This window comes from Bos taurus, chromosome X (genome assembly GCF_002263795.3).
Source record: "Bos taurus isolate L1 Dominette 01449 registration number 42190680 breed Hereford chromosome X, ARS-UCD2.0, whole genome shotgun sequence".
NCBI lineage: Eukaryota > Metazoa > Chordata > Mammalia > Artiodactyla > Bovidae > Bos > Bos taurus.
Genome location: NC_037357.1, coordinates 133,269,554 through 133,287,114, shown reverse-complemented (window position 1 = coordinate 133,287,114; position 17,561 = coordinate 133,269,554). Strand labels below are relative to the sequence as shown.

General features: G+C 54.9%; 1 protein-coding gene across 1 annotated transcript in view; it reads left to right on the top strand.

Moving 5' to 3' along the window:
- The first annotated feature begins 4,412 nt into the window (after positions 1-4,412).
- SHROOM2 (shroom family member 2) overlaps positions 4,413-17,561 on the top strand; it is a 142,035-nt gene continuing 128,886 nt past the window's right edge. The window contains exon 1 of the mRNA XM_002700461.6: positions 4,413-4,762. Coding sequence (XP_002700507.3) covers positions 4,598-4,762 — 165 coding nt within the window. The 5' untranslated portion in view covers positions 4,413-4,597. The remainder of the gene's footprint in view (positions 4,763-17,561) is intronic.

Below are 17,561 nucleotides of genomic sequence, written 5' to 3'. Positions count from 1 at the left end.
GAGTCCCCCTTCCTTTGCACGCGGGGACCTCCGGCACGCGTGGCGCGAGCCCCTGCTTCCTGGGTACATGGAGAGAGCCCCCACTTATTGCGGGCACGGGGCCCCCTCGGGACGCGCGGAGCGAGTTCTCACTTTTTGCACGCGCGGGGTCAGCCCTCACCCGTGTGCGCGCGGCTTGAGCCCCCGACCCCAGCGCGAGCCCCCGACCCCAACGCACGTGGCATGGTGCGAGCCCCCCTTCCTGCGCTCGTGAGGCCCCCGGCACGCGTGGAATGAGCCCCCACTTCTTGCGTGCGCGGCAGAAGAACCCCACTTCCGGCGCACAAGGCACGGCGCGAGAGGCCCCCGGTTCCTGCGCCCGCGGGGTCAGCCCTCCCCCCGGCACGCGCGGCGCAAGCCCCCGCCTCCTGGGAGCGTGGCGCGAGCCCCCACCTTGCGCAGGCGGGCCCCCGCAGCCCCGGGACGGGTGTCCTTCCCAGCACACGGAGAGTTCCCCAGTTGAGGGCCGTGTTCCCTCAACTCCCAAGAAGGGGGTCCCCACTCGCGGGCCCCACGCCCTCAACGGCATGGAGGGGTTCCCATCCGCGGGCCGTGTGCCCTCAACCGCGAAAGGAGAGGTCCCACTCGCCGGCCGCGGGCCTCAACTGGGCATACAGGGGTCCCGACCCGTACTGCCCAGGAAAACACACAGTCGGGTCCCAACTCGCGGGCCTGGCATCCTCACAGGCACACACAGGGGTCCCCACCCGCGTGTCGTGTGCCCTTAACTGCGCATGCAGTGGTCCCCAGCACTGGGCTGTGCGCCCTCAACCACACACTGAGGGGTCTGCACCTGCGTGCCGTGCTCCCTTAACCGCGCACAGAGGCGTCCCCACGCTCGTGCAGTGGCCCTTAAGCACACACGGAGGGCTTCTCACCCGCGGGCGTGTGCCTTCCACCGCGCATGCAGTGGTCCCCACTACAAGGCTGTACACCCTCAACTGCTCACGCAGTGGTTCTCACTGGCAGGCCGCGTGCCCTCAAGCACACACAGAGGAATCCCAGTTTGCGGGCCACGCACCATCAACCGCGCACGAATGGGTCCTCAAGGCTGTACGTGCGCCCTCAACTGCACACCAAGGATTCCCCACCCGTGGGCTCTGCGCCCTCAACCGCCCATGAAGTTGTCCTCACCACAAGGCTGTGCGCCCTCCACGCCCATGAAGGGCGTCCCCACTCGTCGGCCATGGGCCCTCAACCGCGCACGGAGGGGTCCCCACTCGCGGGCAGCGCGCCCTCAACTGGGCACGGAGGGGTCCCGACCCGCGGTATCCGATCCCTGAAAAATACACAGATGGGTCCCTACTGGTGGGTCTGGCGTCCTAATCCACACATGGAGAGGACCCCACCCGTGGGTCGTGCACCCTCAACCGCGCACCGAGGGGTTCCCACCCGCGGGCCGTGCGTCCACCGCGCACTGCGGGGTCTGCACTCGCGGGCCGTGCGCCCTTAAACGCTCACGGAGGGGTCCCCACTCTAGGGCAGCGAGCCCTCAACTGGGCACAGAGGGGTCTCGACCCGCGGGTCGCACAGGGAGGGGTCCCCACGGCGTTACCCGCGTCCTGAAAATGCATAGATGAGTCCCCACTCGCGGGCAGCGAGCCCTCAATTGGGCATGGAGTGGTCCGCACTCGTGGTGCGCAAGCCCTAGAAAACACACAGACGGGTCCCTACTCGCAGGCCGGGCGGCCTCACCCGCACAAGGAAGTGTCCCCACACGTGAGCCGCGCGCCCTCAACTCCCACTAAGGGGTTTCCTACTCACGAGCCGCGCCACCTCAACCACGTAAGGAGGAATCCGCACACGCGGGCCTTGAGCCCTCAACCGCCCACGGCACGGTCCCCAACGAGGTATGGGGGCCCTGCAAAACGCACAGATGGGTCCCTACTCGCGGGCCAGGCATCCTCACCCTCACACGGAGGGGTCCCCACCGTTGAGTCGCGCGTCCTCAACCGCGCACGCAGTGGTCCCCACCTACGACGGGCCGTGCGCACACAACTACCATGAAGGGGACCCCACTCGCGGGGCACCGGCCCTCAACCACTAATAGTCGGGTCCCCACCCGCGGGCCCCGCGCCCTGAACCACGCACGCTCGAGTCCCCACCCGCGGGTCGGGCGTCCTCACTCGCACACCGACGGGTCGCCACCCGCCCGCGCGGGTCGCGCGCTCACCCAGGCAGCCGAGCACGTCGCAAGTGGCGGCGGCGCTCACTATGCGCACTGACGGGGGGCCGCGGGCCGAGGTCGGCCGCGAGGCCCAGGCGACCTCGGGACCCGCAGGCCGGCGCCCAGGCCGCAGCTACAGGAGGCTGAGTGCCAGGCGGAGCGCGCCGCTGCCCAGGCATAGCGCGTGGAAAGCCCGCGGCTGGAAGCCCAGCGCGAGCTGCGTGGCGGCGTCCCGCGTTGGGCAGCAGAAGGTGCCGAGGCGCGGGGAGGCCATGGGTCGTGCTGGGGACGCGCGCGGCTCGGGTCTGCCGATCGGCCTGGGTCATGTGCTGGACGCGGAGACCGCGGGCAGGGGGCGTCATGTGCCCTGGGCCTCCCCGCGGCCCCCGCCCGACCCCCCGCGCTGGCGGAAAAGGCGCCAGGCTCGGTGAGGGCAGCGCGGAACGCCACGAGGCCTCACGAGGGTGATGCTTGGCAGCGAGGAGGAGGGGTGAGGGGCGGAGAGCTCAGGGTCGGGAAGTCCGCTCTCTCGCCCGTCAGCAGGCCTTCCCGGGGGGCGAGGGAGGTTAATTCTTCAGAACCGGGAGCCCTCAACAGTGCTGTCTCATCTTAACCCATCTCCCCCAGAAACCACGCGCTCTTGCCAGGTCTGGGTCTGTGACATCCATTTTGATCCATTGCTAGTTCATAAACAGTGACTGAGCCGTGATTTGTATTAAAATACTGCCTTTCTATGGCCCCTCTTCGCCAGGGAAATCACTCCCACAGAGCTAGGACTTTCGCTTGAAATCAAACCAGACTGGACACACACCCTTTCCTGCGCGCGCGGGCCAGCCCTTCCTTACCTCGGCGCGCACGGTGCGAGCCCCCACTCTTGCGCGCGCGGGGCCCCTCGCCACCTGCGGCGCTAGTCCCTCTTCTTGCGTGCGCGGAGCCACCCCCGGCACGCACGGCGCGAGACCCCGCTTCCTGGGCGCGCGCCGCGGCGCGTGTCCCCAGGTTCCTGCGCGGGCGGGGTCAGCCCTCCCCACCGGCGCACGCGGCGCTAGCCCCGCCCCTTCCTGCGCACGCGGCGCGACGCGAGCCCCCACTTCTTGCTCGCGCGGAGCCTCCCGTCACGCGCGGCGCAAGCCCCCCGTTCCTGAGCGCGCGGGGCTAGCCCTCCCCGCGGCGAGCGCGGGGCGAGTACGTCCCCTGTTTCTGCGCGCGCGGGGCCAGCCCTCGCCCGGGAGCGCGCGGCGCGAGCCCCCCCTTTCCTGCGGCGCGGCGCGGCGCGAGACCGCAGTTCCTGCGCGCGCGTGGGGCCAGCCCTTGACCCGTGCGCGCGCGGCGCGAGGCCGCTGCCTTGTGCGCACGCGGCGCGAGCATCCCCCTTTCCTGCGCGCGCGGCGCCACTCGAGTACCCTGGTTCTTGCGCGCGCGGGCCAGTCCTTTGCCCGGCACGCGCGGAGTGAGCCATTCCTTGCGCTCGCGGGTTCAGCCTTCCCCCGGGCGCGCCCGGCGCTAGCCCCGCCCCTTCCTGCGCTCGCGGCGCGACGCGAGCCCCCACACCTTGCACGCGTGGAGCCTCCCATCACGCGCGGCGCAAGCCCCCTCGTTCCTGACCGCGCGGAGCCGGCCCTCCCCCCGGCGCGCGCGGCGCGAGAACCACCCCCGCTTCCTACGCGCGCGGCGGGGCGCGAGCCCTCAGTTTCTGGGCGCGCGCCGCGGCGTGAGTTCCCCCCGCCTTCTGGTTTCTGAGCGCGCCGGGTCAGCCCTCCCCCAGGCACGCGCGGCGCCAGACACCGGTTTCTGCGCCCGCGGGGCTAGCTCTCTCCCCGGCGCCCGCAGCACGACGAGAGTCCCACTTCTCGCGCGCGCGGCGCGAGCCCCCTGTTCTTTCGCGCATAGCGCGAGCCAAACCTCGTCTCATGCGCCCCGCCCCCTGCCCCCAAGCGCGCGCCGGGCCCCGCGGCTCCCCGCCCGCTCCCCTCGGGCCCGCCCCCTCCCCGCGGCTCCCCGCCCCCTCCCCGCCAGCCCGCCCCCTCCCCACGTTTCCCCGCCCCCTGCCCGCGGCTCCGCCCCCTCCTCGCATCTCCCCGCCTCTCCCCCGCTGTTCCGCTCCCTCCCTGCCGGCCCGCCCCCTCCCCGCGGCTCCCTGACCCCTCCCTGCGGGCCCGCCCCCTCCGGGACCGCCTTCCCCAGTGCGCTGCGCCGCGAGTCCTCCGTACTCCCTCGCGCCCCGGGTCGGCACTTTCCTTGCAAGTTGCAGCGCAAGTTTGTCCGCGGCCGGCGACAGGGGCGCCGAGAGCCTCCCTCGCTCTCGGCCGGCTGGGCTTCTCCAGAGCGTATGGGCACGGGTCAGGCGGCCCCGGGGGCCTGAGCGGCCGTGCCGCCTCTGCGCCCCGCGACATGGAGGGCGCCGAGCCCCGCGCGCGGCCGGAGCGACTGGCGGAGGCCGAGGCACGGACGGCCGATGGCGGGCGCCTGGTGGAGGTGCAGCTGAGCGGTGGCGCCCCTTGGGGCTTCACCTTGAAGGGCGGCCGCGAGCACGGCGAGCCGCTGGTCATCACCAAGGTGAGGCGGGGCGCGGGACTTGCATGGTGACAGCCGGGAGGTGGCCTCGGGGGGCGGGGGATTCGTCGAGGTCAGGAGCGCCGGGCGAGGGGGGGGTTTCGGGTGGCGCCCGGGGCCCGGGACTCGCGTTTGCCTGGGTCCCCTTAGAGAACGTGGGGCGCTGGGACCCGCCTTAGGTGTCTGGTCCGGGCGCCACCTGGGCCGCCCTGCTTTCTTTCCCAGCTCTTTTTGGCTCCCGGCGCCGCCGATAGTTCCATTGGCTCCTGTTTCGGATCTCTCCCCTCCCCCTCTTGGAAGGGGCCCGGCCCTCCGCTGTCACTCCCGGCCTTGGTAGTGGCGGCCTGTACCTGTGGGCCAGCCCAGTGGTCTGGGGGGAACGTTCCCACGTGCGCCGGGTGGACAGAGCCTGCTCCTCCTGTGTTAGCCTGTTTGGATGCTTGTTTCTGCACCCCGACTTGGACCCGCACCCCTTATCTCTAGGATGTGTGGGCGAGCAGCTGCCGGCAGGCCAGCTTCTCCATTCCCAAAAGCCCATCAATATTTACTGACGTTTGGCTTCCAGCCCTAGATCCGCGGCGCCCTGGATACTTGCAAAAAAAAACCTGAAAGTTTTCAGAGTCCTTTATAAAAGTGGGATTTGAGAATAAGTTGCTAGTGTGTGTGTCCATGGGGTCGCAAAGAGTCGGACACGACTGAGCGACTGAACTGTGTGTGTGTGTGTGTGTGTGTAGGGTTTACTTTAGAACTTTGACTTTTTTTGCCTCGAAATCGAAAACCCATATTGAGACTCAGCAGCCGAGCCTGTATAAACCCGTAAAAACACAAAACCAGTCCTTTGGTTTTCCCCTGGTTAAAACTGTCTGTTGGTCAGTTTCTCTTGGAAGGTCTGGGCCGCGCCATTCCTGGGGACAAAGTTCTCTTTAAAATGCAAAAAAAAATTCTTGGCTCGCAGAAGGGTTTGAAGGTGACTTACTGTTTTTTTCTCTGCTTTCCTGCTTCACCGCGGCTGGAAGCACTGAACTGACTTCTAACCTGCCCCACCGGATTGCATTTAGGAGATGGTGTGGCTTTGTTACCTAGATAACAAATGAGAGACCGGACTAATCTTTTTATTTTCTCTCATGTTTTTATGGTTATAAACTAGAGACTCTGAGGGTAAACGTGCACTGAATTTTTGTTGAACTGGGGGTTGAGGCTGTCTTTGTTGTTGTAAATTTCACCCAGGTGCAACCTATTAATGCATTGAATTCTTTGAAAAGTGGGAGGCAGCTTAGTGGGCAGACCTTGTGCAGATCTGGTGCTCCCTGCATACCTTACAGCATAGTAGCTTGAGCTTTTTAAATCATGAGTTTTACCAGACATTTTGGATGGTAAAGGTTAAAAAGATACCAGGTGAATCCCCCAAACCTTTAGAACTTTAGGTGTTTCTTTTAAAAAAGAGCACACGCAGATCCAATTCAAGCTGTCTTCCTCGGATCTGTCGTTAGAGCAGATCGAATAAGTGGTACAATATTGTTTAAGATAGCGTCTTGCTTTGGGGGCTTCCACTGGGTAAGAAAACTGGCCTAAAAATTCAGTTGTTTTACCGGAAGCTGGGGAAAAGGATTTTGGAGTACCTCCCCCTTTCTCTGTACCCCAAGTCGTAACACCCCCACCCCCGAGTTCTTAGTGGCGTTACATCTTCCTGTGCAAGAGGGCCCCCCTCTACAAACCGAAGGAGCAGTGCGGTAGAGCCTGTGGACACAAACCAGGGCCTGTGCAGACCACTGGGGGCTGTTGGCTCCGGATTTAGCCTCTGATGGGCTCTCCCGGTAGTTGCTACGGTTTGGGTGTGTGTTGCTCTGTGTGTCTTGGGTGTATGTGTGTGTGTCTGTGTCGTGTGTGTGTGTGTCTTGGGTGTGTGTGTGTCTGTGTGGCTAGACTGGTAGCGGTGTACACACTCTGTGTGTGTGTGTGTCTCTTTGTTGCTAGACTGGTAGCATTGTACACACTCTGCGTGTGTATGTGTGTGACTCTGTGTCGCTAGACTGGTAGCAGTGTACACACTGTGTGTGTGTGTGTGTATCTGTGTGTGGCTAGACTGGTAGCAGTGTACACACTCTGCATGTGTATGTGTTTCTGTGTGTGTGTCTTTGTGTGGCTAGACTGGTGGCAGTGTATGCACTCTGCCTTTCCAGATCGTGCTTCAGGGTTTTGCAGAAATAAAGCTGCTTGTGATTTTAACCTGACATGCTCCTATGTCCCTCCCTTAAACTGCTGCTTGGTTTTTATAGGTGTTATACTGTGACTGGAGATAATGTGGTTTCTTTGCTTAGGATGGAGAGGATTCAGGACAGTTTGGATGCCCGTGCTAAATTTCCACGCACACTTGTGTATATACATGCACATGAGCACGCTGTCACACGCGCATGTGTATTTCTTAACCACATGCTGTATTGTGTGGTATTGGCAGTGTTTCACCTGCTTGCATTTTCTCCTGGATTAAGTCATCAGTGATGTTTGCTCATGATCCAACAGCTGGTTGTTAACAACTAAAGTAATTAACTGTCACTTTATTAAAAGACGCTTACTCCTTGGAAGGAAAGTTATGACCAACCTAGATAGCATATTGAAAAGCAGAGACATTACTTTGCCAACAAAGGTCCGTCTAGTCAAGGCTATGGTTTTTCCAGTAGTCATGTATGGATGTGAGAGTTGGACTGTGAAGAAAGCTGAGCGCCAAAGAATTGATGCTTTTGAAATGTGGTGTTGGAGAAGACTCTTGAGAGTCCCTTGGACTGCAAGGAGGTTTAATCAGTCCATCCTAAAGGAGATCAGCCCTGGGTGTTCTTTGGAAGGAATGATGCTAAAGCTGAAACTCCAGTACTTTGGCCACCTCATGTGAAGAGTTGACTCATTGGAAAAGACTCTGATGCTGGGAGGGATTGGGGACGGCAGAGGATATGATGGCTGGATGGCATCACCGACTCGATGGACGTGAGTCTGAGAGAACTCCGGGAGTTGGTGATGGACAGGGCGGCCTGGCATGCTGCGATTCATGGGGTCGCAAAGAGTCGGACACGACTGAGCGACTTAACTGAACTTATTAGGAAAGGATGGAGAAAAGTGTGCCCATTATAATGTCTTAAAAAATGAAAGTAGATTGTTGTGATGGAGACTGGAGAAACGTGTTTCACCACCAGAATTTGGATTAATCCAAGCTTTGAATCTTTTCTTTCCCAGTAGCTACTGAAACATCTCTGCTGCTGCTGCTAAGTCACTTCAGTCGTGTCCGACTCTGTGTGACCCCATAGATGGCAGCCCACCAGGCTCCCCCGTCCCTGGGATTCTCCAGGCAAGAACACTGGAGTGGGTTGCCATTTCCTTCTCCAATGCATGAAAGTGAAAAGTGAAAGTAAAGTCGCTCAGTCATGTCTGACTCTTAGCGACCCCATGGACTGCAGCCTACCAGGCTCCTCTATCCATGGGATTTTCCAGGCAAGAGTACTGGAGTGGGGTGCCATTGCCTTCTCCGGAAACATCTCTAGGTCTCATTAAATAATGGGTCTTCTAATAGTTTTTTTTTTTTTTTTTGCATTTAAGAAATGCTGAAATTACATGGTTACATATTTAGAGCGCTGGGGTATTTTACAGCTCATTTCTAACAGAATCTGACTTGGAAGAAGCCTGATCCCGTGTAAGATGTATGATGACGAGTGTCTTGGTTGAAAGCCTCCTGGGAGTGTACAACTCCGAGCTGGAGGTGATACCAAGAACAAGGCCGGCTCAGTCCCTGATTTCCTGATGGAGTTTTATTAGCCCATTTTATAGATGGAACAGCCCAGAGGTCCCATCTTGAGAAGGGCCCTGAGGGTCAGATCTTGACCCTGCATATCTCTGCTGCTTCTCCAGTTGGAGACATGGGTTCGATCCCTGGGTGGGGAAGATGTCCCTGGAGAAGGAAATGGCAACCCACTCCAGGATTCTTGCCGGGAGAATTCCACGGACAGAGGAGCCTATCGCGGCTACAGTCCACGGGGTCGCAAAGAGTCAGACATGACTGAGAAATGAAATTAACATCACCACCACCACCACCACCACCACCACCACCACCACGAGGGCTTTTCAGCCTTGGCACTTCTGATGTTCTGGGCTGGATCCTTTTTTGCTGAGTGGGGTGTGGGGGGCGTCCTTTCCTGTGTATTGTAGGGTGTCTAGCAGTAACTCTAGCCTGTACCCACTGGCAATGTAACCCCCTCTCCCATGTGTGACAACCGAAAGTGTCTTGTACTGTCATGTGCCCCCTGGCACAAAATCGCCCTCTCTAGGGCATTGCAGACAGAAATGGCAACCAACTCCAGTGTTCTTGCCTGGCGAGTTCCAGGGACGGGGGAGCCTGGTTGGCTTCTGTCTATGGGGTTGCACAGAGCCCACGACTCTATGGGGTTCTGTCTATGGGGTTGCACAGAGACACGACTGAAGCAACTTAGCAGCAGCAGCAGCAGCAGCAGCAGATGAACTGTACGCCACTTTTGCTTTGAAAGGATTTTAGCTTGGAAAGCTGTGCTTTATTCTTCTTTTTGAAGGTGCTTGGGAGGCCCCTGGCCTGGCCAACCTGGGTGGGGAAGGCTGTTTTTTTCCTCGGTGCTGGCCCTGATAATAGGCTTTATTTACATAGTAAAACTCAAACAAATACTTGCTTCATCTGCATTTTTTGTAGCTGGAAAAAAGGAAATGGGAGCAGGAACTCCCGAGAGCTGAGTTTTATGGGCGAGCTGAGTTTTATGGGCGCTGGGCGGGGGCTGCTCCCTGAGGAACTGCCTTTTCTCTGGATCGGAGTCAAGGTTAAAGGGACCCTGACTCCCCCGGAGTGGCATTGTTGGAATCTCAAGTGCATACGTGGTGAGTTAAGTGAAAGTCGCTCGGTCGTGTCTGACTCTTTGTGACTGGACTAAACAGTCCACGGGATTCTCCAGGCCAGAATACTGGGGTGGGTTAGCCGTTCCCTTCTCCAGGGGATCCTCCCAACCCAGGGATCGAACCCAGGTCTCCCGCATTGCGGGCGGATTCTTTACCAGCTGAGCCACATAGAGTCAGTCCCCCAGAAAAGCAGCCAGCATGATTTGTAACCGTTCAGTACCTTGACACTGACTTGTAAGCTTGAGGTTTACCAGGTCTGGAAAAAAAACACAAAAGGCCGTTTTTTTGTGTGTGTGCAGCAGAAATAACATTCCTGCCCTAAGGAACTCCAGAGACCTTGACGTGTCTGCGTCTCTGAGGCTCTGCTCTGATGCGGGCCCTCTCAGGAGCGTTGTCAGTAGGTTGAGCGCTGCAGTTGGTGGGCGTTCCTCTCTCCATTAGGTCAGCAAGTGGAAGACTTGGGTGCGGCGGGGCGGTGGGGGGAGGTTGGGGGAGGGCCTGACTTCTGAAATGTCTGCGGAGGGGCTCGGATTCCAGAAGGGCCACCCGGGGGATTCACTGGGCAGCCCGAAGCGCGCCAGCTGGGTGTCAGTGGGCCCCCTGCGGCCTCAGGAATGTTTGTGAACCTCGGGAAGGAATGAAGCCTTGCTTCTCCTTCTCATCGCGTCTTAGATTCCCCTCCTTCCCCTTTTCCCTCCAACCGAGAACGCCGGAGCCTTTCCGTGAGCGCCCCCAGAAGAAAGACAGTCATCCGGGCCTTCCCCGGTCCCAGGGGCGGCTCCTTTGGGACCTTGATGAGTTTCAGGTTGCCTCTTGGGGACCAGGACCTCCTGGGGAGGTGCGGGGGCAGGGAGTTGGCCAGTGTGCCCCCTTTCCCGGGTCTCCAGACCCTTAAACCCCTCGCTGGATGCAAGGCTATGTCTTTAAATGTCCTTCCTGGTTTGCAAGCCGAAGGCAGGCTGATGGGGGGAGAATCAGGACACACACTGGGGGGTCGGAGGGGGTGTGATTGGCCCACACACCCAGGTGAGTGATGTCCCAGTTCAGAGGTCCTCCTGATAGTGAAGGTTCAGAGCCATCGGCGGGTCGCCTTGTGTCTGAAAGGGGCTGCGTTTTTTATGGGTTGTGCTGAGTCATGCTGATCGGTGACCGGGTGACCCCTGGGCAGGACAAGCTGTTGTCACTGATGCCCCCATATTTGCCCCCGCCAAGAGCCAAGCTCTTTGGCAATGACCGTTGAAGGTTTTGAAAACAGGGCATCTGTAGACGTGAGCTGTGAATTTTTTTTTTCATTAAAAAAAATTTATTTTAATTGGAGGCTAATTACTATGTTGTGGTGGTTTTTGAAACATGTATATTAGCATATGTGAAACAGATGACTAGTCCAAGTTTGGTGCGTGAAACAGGGCACGCAAAGCTGGTGCGCTGGGACAACCCAGAGGGATGGGATGGGGAGGGAGGTGGAAGGGGGGATTCAGGATGGGGGACACATGTACACCCATGGCTGATTCATTCATGTCAGTGAGCTGTAAATTTTGGTTTAGTCACAAGTCCTATCTGACTGTTTTCAGCCCCATGTACCACCAGGCTCCTCTGTCCGTGGGATTCTGCAGGCAAGAATCCTGGAGTGGGTTGCCATTTCCTCCTCCAGGGGATGTTCCTGACCCTTGGGATCGAACTTGCAGCTTCTGCATTGGCAGGCGAGAAATTCTTTACCGCTGAGCCCACCTGGGAAGCCCCGAGCTATGGATTGGGAGCTGATTTATCTCAGCCTCTCTGCATTTTGCTTGATGTCTGTGTTGAAGCAGAATCCCACAGCCCATATCCCAGGGCTCCATAGACAGAAAAGGTGGGTGGATGAGGGCTGGACACCCCCACCTTAGCTAGCTCGGGTACTGTGGTAGCCAGGGCAACTCCTGGGCAAGGTGAGGTCCTGGCCGCTTTGAGGCCAGCTGCAGTTTGTGTCTGTTCAGAGAAGAGTGGAGTTCCAAAGACACGTTTGTATTAAAAATTCACAGTGTGGTTTAAAAAAAAAGGGGGGGTGAGGTCTCCCCCCACTCCCGTGCTGAAATACCTTTGCAGTTGGTAGACCTGCCTGCCAACTGGCCTTCAGGTGTGTCTTTCTCCGCCTGTGCCAGCCTCTGCCTCTCTGGGTCCTGCAAGTTCTCACCTCTGATCCTCATGACGTGTTTTCCATGTGGGGATGGGAAGTTGGGCAAAAAAACGGAGCTTTGAGGTGCAGAGGGTGGAGGCGGAGGGTGTGTGTGTTCTTCCTCTCCTAGAAATTAACTCAGCTTGTTATGTGTTAGTCACTCAGTATGTCCGACTCTTTACGGCCCCATGGACTGTAGCCCGCCAGGCTCCTCTGTCCGTGGGATTCTCCAGGCAAGAATATTGGGGTGGGTTGCCCATTTGCGTTGCCAGGGGATCTTCCTGACCCAAGGATCGAACCTACATCTCTTAAGTCTCCTGTATTGGTGGTCGGGTCCTTTAACATACTAGCACCAGCTCGGAATTCCCAACTCATCTTGACTCACTCATAAACCCAGAGGCTTCTAAGCATGAAAAGCTGTAAACTTGAGGTTTGCGTCACGCTTCCCCACCGGGAAGGATTTTGCCCTTCCTGTTCCAGTTATGAGTAGTTTGGAACATGTCCTAACGTTCACCCTTCAAAAAAAGAAAAACGATTTTGCCCTAGAGCTAAATGTAGAAAGGAGAAGGAGAATGAAAGACTCATAAAAAAATTAGTGGTTCTCACCTTGTCCTAATGAGCTGGAATTTCTTCACTCACCTTTCTATTTCGCGGCCGAAGAAACTGGGCTCCCAGCTTGGAGACGGCTGGTTTTTCTATTTGGTGAAAGCGTTTTGGAGCGGTCCTCTTGCCAAAGTTGTTTTGTGTCAGCGTGCAAATAAACCTGGGTCTGTGGATTTCTTTGGGGCCCTGGGGAGCTTTGCTCCTTGTACACTGGGCACAGTGTAAACAGCCAGCGAGATTATTTCAGGATTTGAAGGCTGAACAGACTTTATTCAGTCTCATTACCTCTTTTACTTTTCACACACCGCAGTCAGGCCATCCTTTGAGGAGACATTTCTGCAAGCCGAGCTCTCCCACGCTGAACCTTCCACCCACACGAAGGACTTTGAAAGCGCTCAGGGTTGCCTGGTTCTTTTTTGTTTTTTTTTTTTTTTTAAAAAAAACTTGCCAGTGTCCCGGAGAGGGAGGGTGTAACTTGTGGAACAATTGTTTTCCTGTTACCTGGGTGGATCGGATATCTGCATGGCTCTGTGATACACAGAGCCTCTTGCATTGACCAGTAGGGATGTTAATTAAGGCCCCTCTTTGGGAGAACTTGTCTAAGTACAAGCACAGTAGGTTATCACTGAAAAAATAATTGGACTCATTTGATGAGGGTGAAAGATGAGAGTGAGAAAGCTGGCTTAACACTCAACGTTCAAAAAAACTAAGATCATGGCAACTGGTCCCATCAGTTTATGGCAAGTAGATGGGGGAAAAAGTGGAAACGGTGGCAGATTTTATTTTCTTGGGCTCCCAAATGACTGCGGACAGTGACTGCAGCCATGAAGTTGAAAGACGCTTACTCCTTGGAAGGAAAGCTATGACAAACCTAGACAGTGTATTAAAAAGCAAAGGCACTTCCCTGGTGGCCCAGTGGCTAAGACTCTGCAGTCCCAATGCAGGGGGCCTGGGTTCGATCCCTGGTCGGGGAACTGGCTTCTACATGCCATGACTAAGACCTGGCACAGCCAAATAAATAAATAAATCTCATTTAAAAAGCAGAGATATCACTTTGCCGTCAAAGGTCCGTATAGTCAAAGCTATGGTTTTTCCAGTAGTCATGTATGGACATAAGAGTTGGACCATAAAGAAGGCTTGATCGCTGAAGAATTGATGCTTTAAAACTGTGATGCTGGTGAAGACTCTTGAGAGTCCGTGGGACAGCAAGGAGATCAAACCAGTTCATCCTAAAGGAAATCAGCCCTGAATATTCATTGGAAGGATTGATGTTGAAGCTGAAGCTCCAGTCCTTTGGCCACCTGATGCGAAGAGCTGACTCAGTGGAAAAGACCCTGATGCTGGGAAAGGTTGAAGGCAGGAGGAGAAGGGGGCGATTGAGGATGAGACAGATAACATCATCGACACAATGGACATGAGTTTGAGCAAACTCTGGGAGCTGATGAAGGACAGGGTAGCCTGGCGTGCTATAGTCCAAGGGGTCACAAAGAGTTGGACACGACTTACTGAACAACAAACAACTTTATTTCAGGTTTGAATAAATCAGACTGTTGTGAAAAACCAGGATATTCTGAATTGCACAGTCACAGTTTAAAAAAAATGTGGGCTTTTTTTTTTTTTTTTAATCTCCTGGCTATAAAGTTGGAGGCAGTATCTACTGCCTTGGTTGGGTGAATTGGAAAGAGTTGGGGTAGCTTCTAAAGTGACCAAGACTTTCAGATCAAAGGCGAATTGTGAAGGTCAAAGAGAACCCAGGCAGGGTAGATTACAGCCAGGGCTCTAAAGGCAACATTTTTACTTCTTCAGGAAGGAAAGGGCCGCAGTTGTTAGTGTATCTTTTTTGAGTTTTGTTTTTATTTTTTATCAAAACGGCTGTTGCACAGTTTAAATAATCAAATAGTTCTTCGGGGCTTGTTATTAAACCCAGCAGCTCCCCACTTGCCATTTCCTCTTCCTCCAGAGAAGCTGTTGAAACTTTTCAGCTGATTTCTTTGGGCATTTGCTTACATTCTGTTTTGCTGCTGCTTTTGTTTGTTCCGTTTCTGGGTGACTGTCGACTTCCCACTTGGGATGTGGTCTCTTTTCCATGCACCTCCTTCCCACCAAGTACGCAGACACATATCTCGGGGCCCCCAACTTCCCAGTATAACTACGATCATAATTTTGGACAGAAGAGGGATTTTTTTCAGCCTTAGCACTGTTGACCTCTGGGGCCACATAATTCTTTGTGGTGGGCAGTGTCCTGTGCAGTGTGGGCTGGTGAATAATACCTCTGACATCACCCACGAGATGCCCACACATACATCTCCATCTCCTGTAGGTGAGATGATCAAAAAAGCCTCGCCAGGTGTCCCCTGCCAGGGGGAGAAAAATCTCCCACTTTGAGAACCACCGGGTTAGCAGTTTTCACTGGGTATGGTTTTTTGAATGCCAGTGCCAACACTGCTGAACCTGGTGGTGGAAACTCTGAGTATTTTTTTTTTGCCCTGCACGAAGTTTTCATTATCACCAAGGTTAACGATAGGTTTTGTTTCTTTGCCTAATTTCCTGAGTGCTTTATCATTCATTTATCCTCCTCATCTTCCCGAATTGCGAAAAATCGTTTTCTATAATCAGACACACAGGGGTGGGGGAGCGTTTTTTGAGACCTTTCTTTGTTTGAAAATGTCATTAACGTACCGTGACAGTAACAAGATTGCTGGGTGTAGAGGCCTGAGCTGGAGACAGCTTTCCCTCTGCACTTTCTTTGCAGCTGGTGTTCTCATCTCTGCTGGTGTGCAGTAATATTGGGAAGACAACAAGCCCTTCTGTCTCTTTATCCTTTGGGCTGGCTCTGATTTTTTTTTTTTTTTGGTCTTATTTTTCTCTTCTCTCTACTTTGGTTCATCTGGGGAGATGGCATGCAACCATGTTTTCCAAAGCACTGAGTTTTTTAAAGTACTTTTTTCTTTCTTTTTCAAAAATTTCATTTATTTTTGGCTGTGCTGGGTCTTAGATGCAGTGTGGGCTTTTCTCTAGTTGTGATGCGTGAGCTTCTCATTGTGGTGGTTTCTTTTCTTGCTGAGCACAGGCTCAGTAGTTGTGGCTCATGGGCGTGTGGGATCTTCCCGGATCAGGGGTTGAACCTGTGACTCCCGCATCACAAGGCAGATTCTTTACCACTGAGCCACCAGGGAAGCCCCTCAATTAAGTTTTAAATGTGTGCTTTCAGTTTTTTCCTTCAAATACCAAAGTGGTTTTGGGTTTTTTTTTTTTCCCCCCCTCTCTTTTACTGTTCTTTTTAAGGGACTTCCCTATAGCTCTCACATGGTAAAGAATCTGCCTGCAGTGCAGGAGACCTGGGTTTGATCCCTGGGTCAGGAATATCCCTTGGAGAAGGAACTGGTAACCCACTCCAGTGTTCTTGCCTGGAGAATCCCATGGACAGAGGAGCCTGGCGGGATACAGTCCATGCAGTCACAAAGAGTCAGACATGACTGAGCAGCTAAAAAAAATAGTTTATTTTTGGTTCTTCCAGTCTTCATTGCTCTGCAGGCTTTTCTTTAGCTGAGATGAGCAGGGGTTACTCTCTAGTTACGGTGCATGGGCTTCTCTTGTTGTGGAGCACAGGGCTCTAGGACGTGTGGACTTGGTCATTCCAGCCCCCAGGCTCAAGAGCACATGCTTAGTAGTTGTGGTGCCTGGGCTTAGTTGCTCCGCTGCCTGTGGGTTCTGCCCAGCCGAGGGATTGCACCGTGTCTCCTGCATTTGCAGGTGGAGTCTTTACCACTGAGCCAGCAGGGGAAGCCCTGTGTTATTGCTCTTGAATGTTCCTTTTTGATACCATACTGATCCTGTTTCATGGTTCTTCTTTCACATCTGTGAGTATATTAAACTGGCTTTTAAAAATGTCTTCTGCGTAGATTCCATTTCTGAGATCTGCTGTGTGTGTGTGGCTTCTGTCTGCCCTGTTGGAGGCTCAGTCTGAATGTCTAGTGGAGGGACCTTGCTGTCTGCCCGCGTGTAAGAGAGGGTGACCACCTGGTTCAGGGTGAGTCACCCACACCCAGGTGAGCGATCTAGCCAGGCTGCTTCCCAGGGCTCTCTTTTAAGGCCACTGCTTTGATTGTTTCTTTGGGGCCAGGCACATTGCTGTCAGATACTATTTTCCTCCAGTGAGAACAGCTTTCTGGTGTAGGGCAGGTTTGAAAGTCGACCTGAGGTTTGCCAGTTTAGAGGAACCCTACCTTGCCTGGTGAGGTCAGAGTGGTCATCGCTGGCCTGGCCACGGTGGTTCCAGTTGGGAGGAATGTCTCACAGGCATAGCTAGAGCTTACTGTCTATCCTGAATCTTTGCTGATCCTTAATTGTTCTGGCCATCAAACCAGAATCACTCCCACTTAAGTATATTATTAACATGGGGATGAAATGAGGCAGTAAGGAAAGCTAGTTGTGGTAGATTTAAATTCCATCTCTCTTCCCTCTTCTTCCCTTCTCCTTACCTCTTTCTGCTTTATTAAGAATTTGGAAAACTGTGGGATGTACATGGAAACACTGCTGTATTTAACATGGATAACCAAGAAGGACCTGCTGTCCAGCACAGGGAACTCTGCTCAATACTCTGTAATAACCTATGGTTACCAGGGGGGAAGGATGGGGGAAGGGATAGTTAGGAAGTTTGGGATGGACATGGACACACTGCTGTATTTCACATGGAGAACCAGCAAGGACCTGCTGTCCAGCACAGGGAACTCTGCTTAGTGTTGTGTGAAAACCTGAATAGGAGGGGTGTTGGGGGGACAATGGATTCGTGTCTTTGTATGGCTGAGTCCCTTTGCTGTTCACCTGAAACCATCACAGCATTGTTTGTTAATTAGCTATACTCCAATACAAAATAAAACATTTTTTTAAAAAAAAGAATTTGGAAAGCTATGAAAACTAGTGTTAATGTATTGAACTGGTGATTTACCAAGGAAAGACTTTAACCTGGATTTTGTGTGGCAGCACTTTAATAGGTCTTCTAGAGATTTTGTTACTGATTTTGATCATTTAGTATTGGATTTGTAGAAAAGCATTTAATTCAGAAACTCATCTAATGCCCAACACCAGTACATTAGTTGTGCCATTTACAGCTCGCTGCAAGTGATTATTCCCTCTTCTCCACCA